Consider the following 12,716-nt stretch of genomic DNA (forward strand, 5'->3'; position numbering starts at 1 on the left):
CGCTGATGTGTGACAAAAGGCTCCGCTCTGCATGTCATCATCATCATCATCATCATCATCACCACAGCGGGAGGGACATGTAAACCGTCCCTGTTAATCTGAGGCCGTCCGTCTACCGCTGACCCCTGACCCCTGCAGTGTGCTTTATACACACTGCACACTGCACAGCCGCCCGGAGCTGCCAGCAACGCACCCCCGTACACAGTGGAGGAAATTCAAATGAGCCTCTTATCGTTTCTGCAGTATCCTAACGTTAACCGCGTGCGTGCGTGCGTGCGTGCGCGTGTAACCCATAAAATAAACACTATATGACTCCTGTTACACGTCCGTGCGTGCATGTGTAACCCATAAAATAAACACTATATGACTCCTGTTACACGTCCGTGCGTGTGCGCGTGCGTGCGGAGAGCTGTTGGAAAGTTGCCACGGTTCTGGGTCACTTGCCACGGACAAATATTTCACTGAACTCGCCGCATTTAATGAAATCCCTCTTAATTCTTCTGATCTCGCCATAATTTGGCCCTGGGCCCTCCAGGCAAGGGGGGGGAATACCTCTCCAATGTAAATGATAAATACCTGTTGAGCCTCCACTCACTCACTCTCACACACACACACACACACACACGCACACACACACGCACGCACGCACGCATGTACGCACGTCGCACGCGCGCTCGCGTAGAACAGAAAGTGATGACATTTGTTTTAAAGGGTGACGAGAAAGCACGGTACTCCCTTTCATGTTATAAATGTCACGGGCAGCAGAGCCAAGCTATAGCGGTCGGTCAGGAGACGTACTGTACTGTACCGAACTGTCTCCGAGCAACAAGATCACTAATACTCTGTGATTAAGGCACTGTTGCCAAGGCCACCCTTGTGGTCGAGGGACCCGCTCGCTGTCCCTCTCCCCCATTGTTGAATGAATCGTATGCTCTGGTCACGTGTTGTACTGTAGTGTTGCACGCCTTAACCCATTTCAACTGAGACGGATTCCACAAAATGTCTTCTGAAAAAAATCTCATGTTTCTAATTCTATGTCGGTCGTTCTCAAACATTTTCATGTGAAAGAACCCCAAAAATGATATGTAATTGGCCGCCGACCCCCCATCTGAAAACATGTTGGGGAACCGTTAATTAAAAAAACGATGGAACCGGCTCCGGATCCGCAATGTCGGAACCGGGTCTGAAATGGACCCGGTTCCGAATCCCAACCCTAGCCTTGATGCCGTCGTAATGACTGTTTTTACACAGTCATGTGTATGTGGCGTTATGAGCTTGTAGATCTGCAATTTTCAGCATGCAACTAATTGTAAAATGACTTGTACTGGATCTCTTATCCACTAGTCACTTCCTAACATTTTAGTCTAGTTTTTATTTGTTGACGAACTTGTCAATACATTTAGCTTAGTTTTAGTCACCATAGCTTAGTTTTCATGTAGTTTCCATTTAGTTTTTCATCGGTGTCTCTGTCTCTGTCCCTCAGATGCGTACCCAGTGTCAGAGGTGGTCTACACGTGGACCCAGGGGGCCGCCAAGTCAGTGGTGGTAGCGGAGGACGGCTCCAGGCTCAACCAGTACCACCTCGTGGGGCAAACCGCCGGGACGGAGGACATAAGCACAAGCAGAGGTACAAAATAAAATAGTGAGTTAAATAGATTCGAAACAAAGAAAATACTAGATTTGACTGCTGATGCTATCTTTCCTCGTGTGTTGAAGACCGTCGTTTCTCAAACCCTTTTCATGTCGAGGACTCCCATTTTGAGAACGACTTGTCTAAGAAAGACACATGCTGATAGCAGAAGAGAGAGACACAGAGAGAGAGAGAGAGAGAGAGAGAGCGTGCGTGCGTGCGTGCGGGACTCATAATCTCACACTACAGCACAAAATAAGAGTGAATGGCCTCACACACCACCAGCTGTCACCAACCGTACACAGTACATCCATAGTAAAATCCAGAGTTGTACTCTGAGAGAGTACAAATGGACTTATAGTATACACGTGCACAAGTTAAATGAACACTGTGTATCCGCGCATGGGGTGCAGTATAGTTTCTGAGCTCGCGCCGTTGCCAAAACCAAATGAAAACCTGGAAACTCACCACATTTCAAGTAACAAACAAGAAAATAAATATTGCCGCTACTGCTATGCCCTAATATTGTCCAGGGGAGCATCAACAGGTAACCTGAGGACGATTCTACAAATGTCTTCTAAATCATGACAGTTTTCTGAAAAACCCTATGTTTCTACCTGTATGTCAGTCATTCTCAGGACCCCTAGAATTATATGTATTTGGCCGCCGACCCCCATCTGAAAATATGTTGTTCCAGGGACCCTCCAGAAGCAAAGATTTGAGTTAAAAACGTTCGCTCTGAAAGAATATATATTCAAAGATTTGCGACACATTTTCACGATTTTTCAAAAATAGCAGACCTATACAAGCTCACTCTGTGCCGCACTATGAGCTTGTAGATCTGCTATTCTTCAATAGCTAAAGGGCCCTTGCCAACACGCTCAGACTTGCTCATTAAAACACATTTACAGCTATCGATGCGATCCGATCAAAAAATTAAAAAAGAGAAATCCTAGAAAACGTAGGCTACGCTGTTGGCGGGCTGCCAGACAAAGGTTAATCTACGCTTTCTATGCTTCTGGCAGGCTCCGTGTTAGAAAATAGTGACCAATAATGCATTGGTTTCTATGTCAACAAATACGTTATAACATTTTTGTATTGAAACAGAATCACATGGTTTTATGGTCAGGATTCACCAGGAGCCTGGAGGGCTTGGTTCCATTAAAATAATGAATATGAATATGTTCGGGAAATCTCTATGGGAAAAATAAAAAAGAATCTGTGGAGCCACAAAAGGGTTACTGTTTTGTATTAATGGATTGTTCAAATTAAACAATCGATTATTGATTGTTCATAATCAATTGGAGGGACTTTGAATAACTGTTGTGCTGTGAAATCCTCTAGTCTAGTCAATTCAATTCAATTCAATTCAATTCAATTCAATTCAATTACGAGCTACTAGCTACGAGCTTGCAGGTTTGCTATTTTTGAAAAATCGTGTAAATGTAGAGCACATCTTTGAATTTATACAGTATTCTTTAAGAGCGAACGTTAAAATAGTACGTATTCAAAGTGAAGTACTATCTTTTTATATCAATGTGTTGCTACAGTATAGTATACATTTTGTCCATTTTCCACCAAAATGCAAAGGTATAGTGAAAATAGCAGATCTACAATTTCATCGCATCGCCACACTTTAGAGCTTTAGATTTGTTGTAGGTACTTTGACCCCCAGGGGACCCCGGCCAACTAAATCGACACTTGATTTTGCGATGCATATGCACGCACGCATGCACACATGTACATACGCACACACACACACACGCGCACACACACACGCACTTGCACACACGCACGCACACACACACACACACACGCACACACACACACACACACACACACACACACACACACACACACACACACACACACACACATACACACACAGGGCTGAGCCCTCAGGGTTAATCTTCAGTCAACTGCCCATCAGCTTTTGCATAAGTAGATGACGTCACTGGTCGGCTGGGGATTGGTCGGTTGGTTCGTGGGCTCTCCCCAGCTTGCTAGACTTGACTGTCGGTAGTGTGTGTGTGTGTGTGTGTGCGTGTGCGTGTGCGTGTGTCTGTGTGTGTGCGTGCGTGCGTGCGCGTGTGTGTGTGTAATGTTTGTATTACAATACTTGTGAGGACCAAATGGCACCCATAGTAGAATTTGAGAAACGGATATGGCGCAGGAGTTGTTTCTAGAGATTGTTTTGTAGAATTCTAAGAAAATGTTCAGGCTGTGGTTAGGATTAAACATTCAGAGGTCATGTTTAGGGATCAGAGATTAACGTAATGTCTGATTTACACTTCGTTCCGTGCCCACGTGTGTGTCGTTCACCGAGCAAGCTTGTTAGATTTGCTATTTTCCGGCTTATATAGTCTTCCAGTTAAAAAAAAAAAATCAAAATGGCATTCATAAAATGCACCGTTCCTGAAACGTTTGGTGTCCTCACAAGTATAGCATTACAGACATGTTGCGTGTGTGTTGGTATGTGTGTGTGTGTGTGTGTGTGTGTGTGTGTGTGTGTGTGTATGTGTGTGTGTGTGTGTGTGTGTGTGTGTGTGTGTGTGTGTGTGAGTATAGGGATTGGATTGCCCAAGCCGCGGCACATACATACATACAAGGGGAGGGGGAGGGAAGTGAATGGACTGAAAGGCATCTGCTTAATACCCTTATGTAAAATGGAACTGCAATATCCCCCCCCCCCCACACACACACACGGAAATGCTATGAAAAACTACGGACCCCCGTCCTTATTTTGTACAACACTGGTATTCCCAACCTGTGGGCTGGGGGCTGCTGGGACACTGGATAATTATGATATGATAATATATATTCAAAGATTTGCACTACATTTTCACGATAAAAAAAATAAATAGCAGATCTACAAGCTCATAGCACGGCACTCGGTGCCGCGCTATGCCGCTAGATCTGCCATTTCTCAATAGCTAAAGCATAACATAATGCTTGAAACACCAAAAGGGGTTCCCGTTAATCCAGAGCGATTCACAACAAAAAAACATGGTAATACATCAAAACATAAAAAAGTCATCATGAATCCTACGTAAGCTTAAGAACCTAACAGTGGAATATCTATCTAAGGTAAAAAGTATACACTATAGAGTGCTATGTCTACACAACATGCTATTTAGAGTTACATAAGTTGAGCCTATGCATATGCCTGTATAGGATGTTGGGAGTGAATCTGCGGTTCTGATTGTAAAGGGAAGTGCATTCCATTGTTTTGGAGCCAGAAGGGAGAAGCGTTTGGGACGTCTGGAGCGCTGTCCCGGCGTTTTTAGCGAAGGTATACTTCCACCTCCCCCGCCTGTTCTTTCTTGTTGACTGCTTGGCTCAAGCGCTCAGGGGTTGATTGACTGGTTTCCTTATTGGTATGTGGTATAGGCAGCAGCCCTGCCTGTCTTGGTTTAGAACTGGTTAGCTGGCTGGATGCACAGTAGAGATTGACCCAGGCTACGGTGGTCTTATAGGCCCGTAGTTGCCCTGGCTGGCTGCTAAACTGTGAAAGGCCCCCAGAGTGACTTCCCACTTACATAAGCCACTTGAACCATAACATCCATATTGTGGGAATGTGACATTGACATTCAATGAAAATACAGTAGCCTCTAGGAGCATGGCTGCTTTAATGGAAGGACTACGTATATAGGTGCTGCAACCTTGGGGGGGAAGAGTGAAAGAAAGACTCTAGCCTACTACTGTGGAGAAAAAAAAACATTTAAATATTGAAAAGAATTGTCTGCTGAAGAACTGGTCAAGCCTCCCAGAATAAAAGATACTCCGGGGGACTCTAGTCATCAAAGTATAGGGTTTAAGTGTTTATAGTCTATCCTATACATGTAGCCTATACTGTAGCTAAGACCTGTAAGCCATGACCGGGAAGCACAATATGATCCAGAACTGTCTTTTAGACAGCGGCAGAGATCCGCTTTTGACTATAACTAAGAATGTTTCCCGAGGTCACCGGGGTTTCGGGGTCTACCAACATCATACCCCTCACTCAGGCGACCCAGCCGGGGGTGATCAAATCCCGACTTACGTCCCAGTAGCTATACCCTCGATCGGTCCATCAGGGAATGAGCACAATCCGTTGCTCCGGAACTACTCTGCCGGGACTGGAGGAGCCAAATTCTGGCACGTGGAAGGACTAGGCTCTGTGGGCTCCTGTCCGGGCCCCTCCTACGTCTCACCAGGTCCAGGACCTGTGCGTTGCACCAGACTCTCAGCCAACCAGACACTCCATTCAGGAGTGGTGGATTCTAATGGCCCTCCTAAAGGCCTCACCGAGGTTTGTTGGGCTTTCTCCTCACGGAGGACACAGGCTGGGGCGCTAAGTATGATGACCCCTATAAGTCAGTAAAGTGAAAGTAATACAAGGGCAAAACTCTGAATCCCTGCCAATGAACAGATAATGGTAGCTGGTGTTATCAAGAGAAAGCGAGCCAGAGGGCATCTTTTACAAGGTGTCTTTACTTTGATTACAATCCTAGATATAGAATATAGAGAATAAGCATCCTATGAATGTTCCGTTCATACTGTAGGTGCAGACGGGAATGTTTTGACTCTTGAATCAAATAATCTGAATTATCATCACCGTGTGGTGCTGCACTGTGACACTGTGATTGTCTTATGAAAGCAGGGAATCATAGCTTCAAATTGACATAATTGGTTGTTCAGTTTGACCCACCAGTTTTTTGGAGATGTGGCTTATAGAGTAATGTCTTGCAGAAAACAGCGAGTTGAGAAAACACGCTTGAAAGGTTCACTTCTGTGGTCTCTAACATTACAACCTAGCTACATGTTTAAGCGTTTATTTCATCTGCACAGGCCCGAAATATACTGCAGTTCTACAGCCCGAACCCGGTCCGAAGCCCGACACCTTTTCTAACATGCGCTTTCACTGGCGCACGCAGCAGCCTGCACTGGTCATTATGACTCCATCTGTCAGATGCGCTCTGTCTGCTCTGCTCTCGCGCTGATTAACCACAATAATAAGTCTCAACTGTGCAAAACGAACTAGATCCTTTGTTGAAGTGGCAATTCTCAATGCATTTGTGACTGCTTGTGGAGCTCAGTCATTTCCGACCAACAAATCGACGATTGGCGACAGAAACATATCCCTCACCCATTGCTTGTGCGTGTGTGTGTGCGTGTGCGTGTGCGCATGCACGTGCGCGTGCATGAGAGACACACAAAGGAGCAGAGCTTATAGTGCAAAGTGCAGAACTGGAGAGACTGTGCAGATCTTGCAATGCAACGTGAAACACTTTCTCGCTACATTTTAGGATTGCGATGACTTTCTATACATCACACGGCAGGCAGAGACCTCCGTGCAACCCGAAGCAATTAAGGGCCGATAGCGAGCCGGTGTTTGCACCCAGCGGTGGCCCTGCTGTGTTGACTCGGCACCGATATCAGAGTCTGACACCGATGCGGGGAGAATCAGGGCAGTTGCAGTCTGGGCTCGGTGGGGAAATGCATAGACGTACTTGACATGAAAACGTTTGAGAACCATGGTTTAAACAAGATTAGGAAACACTAATCTATACACCTCAAGAAACAAGCCCTCAAAGAACGCAGGGCAATATTTAAAAGAGACTTTACAAGGAAAAACAAGCCCCAAAAGTCCGTTTGAAACGAGAGAGAGAGAAAGAGAAACAAGTGATGATTTATTCAATAGTTTTCAAAATGTGTCCCAAATGTGTCACAAATGAAATGAAATAAAAAGTGAAATGACTCCTTTTTGTTCGTGAGTAATGAGCCCAACACTGTCCCTGAGCAGAGGCATCACGGTGACAATAACAGCTAAGCAACGTATGCGTCAACACTAATGCCAGCACGGTAGAAAACAATTGCCTATAGAGGTGAGATCAACTGTCTCCCTTTTAAAAGCATTTGAACACTGGACTAATGAATGTGTGTCGTTATATATCCTCACTGTCGGGTGGAAATGCGTTCAAAGTGTATTTAGTTCTTAAATTTGGAGACGATTTAATATTGACACCCGTTTGTTTTGATGCATTTCAATAAAGAAATAGCAGACCTACAAGCTTGTAGGTCGCTATGAGCTTGTAGATCTGCTATTTTTCGATAGCTAAAGCAAAACCCTTAACCCTGCAGGAATGGAACCCCTTTTGGTTTTTTTTTAAGCCTTATGTTATACTTTGGCTATTGAAAAATAGCAGAGCTGCAAGCTCGAGTGCCACGCCTGGAAACTGTCACGATCTATAGAAGACATTTAGTAGAATCAGTTCCCAGGTCTAAATGGGTTAATAGATATGTAACTCTGAGAGTTATGTGGGTCGTGGAAATGAAACCGCTGTTTTATAGAAAGACCGTCAGTTGCAATTTAACTGGGGTTATGTTTTTTAACAAATTGAGTTATATAAAGTTGTCAATAAAGTATAGCTTTTGGAGCAGATGAGTGTGCGGGTTCTTTTCTCTTTTTCTGATGCTACTTTTGAACCCAGCACCTCTACCAAGTGATGTGCGTATTCTATTAGTTTCTTTTTTTCTTTTTTTTTTTACAAATTTAACCCTTGGTTCATCATTCATAGTCAAAAATAGCATCCAAACCATAGAAACAAACGTAGCTGATTTTGTGTCAAACACTGAAGACTAAATTAGATTTGTTGATTTTCTATTTTGAGCTTTTTGTCTTTTTTGAGCTTTTTTTTTTCTAATATTTTTGATCCCACAATTTTGCAACCCATTTTTTCACCCAGTGAGCGGACCATAGCTCTAATGCATTGCATTTAGAGCTATGCTACTCTCGACTTCCACCACGCGCATGAATGCAGACCAGCCTCTCGTCTTTAGCGTAAATAAAAATAACTTTTTTGATACTCACCAAAACAAAGGCGGGTTGTGTCATTAGAAAGTCTACTTTCCTTAGAGGGAACACTCTGAGCCCCCCCCCCCCCCCCCCCCCCCCCACCACACGTATAAACGGTACTTTTTGGCCAAAAGGGGATTTTGTATCCACCGGGAAAAAAAATACTTTTATAGTTACTCCACTGCGCCTTCTACCGATATTGCCCAGATAATTGGCTCATAGAGAATATTTTTCCTGAAAAACAATCCCTTTCTGGCCAAAAAGTACCGTTTATACGTGTGGTGGGGGGCTCCGAGTGCTCGCACTATGGAAAGAAGGCTTTCTAATGACACAACCCGCCTTTGTTTTGGTGAGTAGCAAAAAACGTTATTTTTACGAGAGGCTGGTCTGCATTCATGCGAGTGGCGGAGGTGGAGAGTAACATAACTCTAAATGCAACGCATTAGAGCTATGGACCAGAGCTAATGGAGGGGGAACCCCCACCCTACACCTTGGCACAAAGGTAAACCTTTTGGGCCATGTATTGTACTGTACAGGCAAAGATTTTGACAACTTTTGGTTAGATGGGTGGATGGATGGATGGATGGACGGATCAATGAATGTGATCATTTCATCAGGTATCAAGGATCTCTTCAAGAGAGACCTGGCAACAAACCAAAAAAAAAGGGAAAAGAGCTGAATGTCTGGAATGAACGGATGGAGGCCTGACTTGCAGCTCTCTTTAATTAGCATGCCCTAATCTTAGAAGAAGCATTTCCCTACGGGCTAAATGAAGTAATAGATTAGTACTGAGGTCTTCTTTTCTTTAAAGGCTTTACACTGTTTAAGGACATGACTTTGCACTGGAACGTACAGTAAGTGACTCAACATACAGTATAGCCTATACAAAGGTATAGCGGGGGAACGGCCATGCAAAGAAAACGGACCGCGACACATTTAACGAAAGACAAAGTGAAGTAACTATGAAAATAATAATAATATTAATTTGAAAAGTTACTGATACATGAGTTATCGGCCTATAAGTGATAGTACGCTAATTGTATATCTGTTTATCCCACCAAAATCACAAAGGCGCCAATTTGAACTGTTGGGAGCCGACGTGTGCAAAAATAAACTGTCAGTTACTGCACTTATCGTAGACCAGAGCAAGGGTCCGACACCCCCCCCCCCCCCCCGCGCGCCCCCGCCCCGCCCCAACCGTAAAAGTGACTTCCCTCCCCCTACCAAGCCCCCAGTAAGGCTATCCAACGTTAAAGCTTCCAACTACCTACTGGCGAAATGTGGAATTGCAGCACTTTGATGGAGGTGGACACGGACGTTCATGACGTCACGTGCGTAAGCCCCGGACCTCAAATTTGAGGTCTGCGGGGGCTATAGGCTAGGCTAGGCTAATACTTCCGCTCGCTCGAGCCATTGAGTTATTAATTATACTTCCGGCAGTCTTCCGGGTACTCACCAGTCCACCAGCATGGCGGCGTTGTTGTCGGAGACGAACGGGAGCTCGGCGTGCACCGCGACAGAGGAGAGCAGCAGTACCAGTACCATCCACCAGAGGACCATGTTGTTGTTCCTCCTCATTCCCACTCCTCCTCCTCCTCCTCCTCCTCCTCCTCCTCCTCCTCCTCCAATCCTGTCCGGATTGGAGGGCCAAAAAACGACGATCTCCCTGGGTTCTTCGTCTTCGTCTTCTTCTTCTTCTTCCCTCCCGGGTCAGGGGCTGTTACCGGCGAGAGGCGTTGCGGCAGCGGCGGCAGCAGGTGACGGGGAGTCATGGGGGCGTGACGGGGCCTGACAGCGGTGACGAGGGGCGCTGGTGGCGGTGGTGGCGGTGGTGGGGGCGTCCCGTGCCAGACATGGCGTTGCCACGGCGCTGCCACTCCCCGTCGCAAGACATGGGACGACGAGCGAGAACAAACGGGACACGACGCGGATGGACCGACGGCGGTGTCCTGGCGTTGTTGTAGACGTAGGGGTGAGGGGGGGTGCGGGGTTGGGGCAAGGGAGGGAGGGAGGGAGGGGGGTGAGTGGTGGGATACAAGCCCCCGTACGCCGTCCTGAGGTTCGGTCGCAGCCGTTTGTGTTCCCCGGTTCCCGGTCACAGTGACCGCGACGCAGCCGTTTGTGTTCCCCGGTTCCCGGTCACAGTGACCGCGACGCAGCCGTTTGTGTTCCCAGGTTCCCGGTCACAGTGACCGCGACGCCGCCGGCGTCATGAAGCCACCACTGTCTCCGTGTCCACAGAGACGGACAGTGAGTGGAGGAATGAATATACACACAGTCGCTGTGTGTGAAGAGTATAGACAAAAAAAGGAAAACAAATGTCAGCAATGGAAAAATAAGGAAAGAAGTAAATGAAGTGTCCACAGCACGCTTCAGCCCCGCTCACAGTTCACACTGTGATTAGCGGTAGTATGAGTGTCCCTCTCAGCTATAGCGTCGCGGCTCTTAGAGAGTGTGCGTGTGCGTGTGCGTGTGCGTGTGCGTGTGTGTGTGTGTGTGTGTGTGTGTGTGCTGAAGAGTACTATGCGTGGGAGTTGGCGAGTGTGTCGGAGTCAGCAGCAGAGATCATGCTCTCTGTGTGTGTGTGTGTGTGTGTGTGTGTGTGTGTGTGTGTGTGTGTGTGTGTGTGTGTGTGTGTGCGCGTGTGCGTGTGTGATGGGATTGGGAGGTCCAGAGTGGGCAGGGCTCAGCACTTCCCAGGACAGCCCCTCTCCTCCTTCCTCCTCCCCCCTCTTCTCTCTCTCTCTCTCTCTCTCTCTCTCTCTCTCTCTCTCTCTCTCTCTCTCCCTCTCTCTCTCTCTCTCTCTCTCCTCTCTCTCTCTCTCTCTCTCTCTCTCTGATGGCAGGACGCAGATTGTAACCAGGGATTAGGGAGGCTCAAAAATCCGATTTTGCCCTGCGAAAGCCTTGTGTATTACTGTGCGTGCGTGCGTGCGTGCGTGGGTACTTTTATTACTACAATTGTGAGGGCCAAAGGTTCCCACAATTGTTTTCAGAAATAAGACATCACGAGAGAACCATTTCTCTCACAAGAGAGCGTGGTTGTTTTATGGTTAAAAAGAAAAAGTAGTGTTTTGGTTTACGATAAATGGTGTATTTATATAGCGCCTTTATCCAAGGCGCTTTACATAGATTGTGCATTACATTCACCCATTCACACACACACACACACACACACACATTCATACACCGATGGTGGCGGAAACCATGCAAAGGCACCAACCAGCACATCAGGAGCAATTAGGGGTTCAGTGTCTTTCTCAAGGAAACTTCGACACCCATTTAGACCTGAGACCAGATTCTAAAAATGTCTTCTAAATCATGACATGTTTCTATGTCAGTGGTTCTCACGCTATTTCATGTCAAGAACCCCCAGAATTATATGTAATAGGCCACCGAGCCCCATCTGAAAATATGTGGTTCCATGGACCCGCCCCCAGAAGCAAAGCTTTTAGCTAAAAACACAGATCTGCAAGGTCACGTCACCGCGCGACTCTACTTTTTTCAGCTTTAGGGTTCAAAATGAGAAAAGAAAAAGGCATTTGTGAAACGTGTGAGTGTGTGTGTGTGTGTGTGTGTGTGTGTGTGTGTGTGTGTGTGTGTGTGTGTGTGTGTGTGTGTGTGTGTGTGTGTGTGTGTGTGTGTGTGTGTGTGTGTGTGTGTGCGTTCATTTCTGCGCCCTCAGAGTTAAACTCACACTCAGGGATTTTGCTGCACTGTGGTGTGGGAAACAACTGTGGATAAAGGCTTTATTAAAGCCTCAAATGCAATATTCAGTTGGTTAAAGAGATTCTCTCTCTCTCTCTCTCAATCTTTTGACGTGGCCATGGATTAAACGTTGTCAAATGCGAGACATTGAATAATTAACCTTCCACGCTCACCTTTTTCCCCACGTCAAATACGAAGATTAACATCTATTTTCCTTAAGTTAATAATGTCACACACACTTGTTTGTAAAAATCACTCTTGTGATGTCTGTCCTTGGTGGGTTCAGCCTTCTTTTCTTTTGTTTTTCAACTTGTTTCTATTTGAGAAAGCGGTGTGCAGAAGCTAGCAGTGGGACTCACATTTTTTACTTGAGAAAATTACAGATCTACAAGCATCGTGATGCCATTAATCAGCTGCTTTCAAATAGGTAGCCTAGAGCTTAAAGGACCACTTCACCACTTTTTACAATAGGTCCGACTCCTCACTAACAATTTTGTCTTTTTTGTCTGTGTTTTTACACAGATGTTTTTACAAAAATGT

The 12,716-nt window shown here is 45.9% G+C and overlaps 2 protein-coding genes across 2 annotated transcripts in view; one reads left to right on the forward strand and one right to left on the reverse strand.

Annotated features, from left to right (window-relative positions):
- gabra5 (gamma-aminobutyric acid type A receptor subunit alpha5) overlaps positions 1–12,716 on the forward strand; it is a 52,577-nt gene that overhangs the window by 29,635 nt on the left and 10,226 nt on the right. Inside the window, exon 6 of the mRNA XM_080758371.1 lies at positions 1,484–1,627. Coding sequence (XP_080614497.1) covers positions 1,484–1,627 — 144 coding nt within the window. The remainder of the gene's footprint in view (positions 1–1,483; positions 1,628–12,716) is intronic.
- Positions 2,866–12,716, reverse strand: part of LOC308311614 (metalloreductase STEAP3-like) — a 351,330-nt gene continuing 341,479 nt past the window's right edge. Inside the window, exon 11 of the mRNA XM_080758366.1 lies at positions 2,866–2,876. The gene's annotated coding sequence lies outside the window, so the exon portion shown is untranslated. The remainder of the gene's footprint in view (positions 2,877–12,716) is intronic.

Source organism: Protomyctophum bolini (assembly GCF_963924005.1).
Source record: "Protomyctophum bolini genome assembly, chromosome: 24".
Taxonomy (NCBI): Eukaryota; Metazoa; Chordata; class Actinopteri; order Myctophiformes; family Myctophidae; genus Protomyctophum; species Protomyctophum bolini.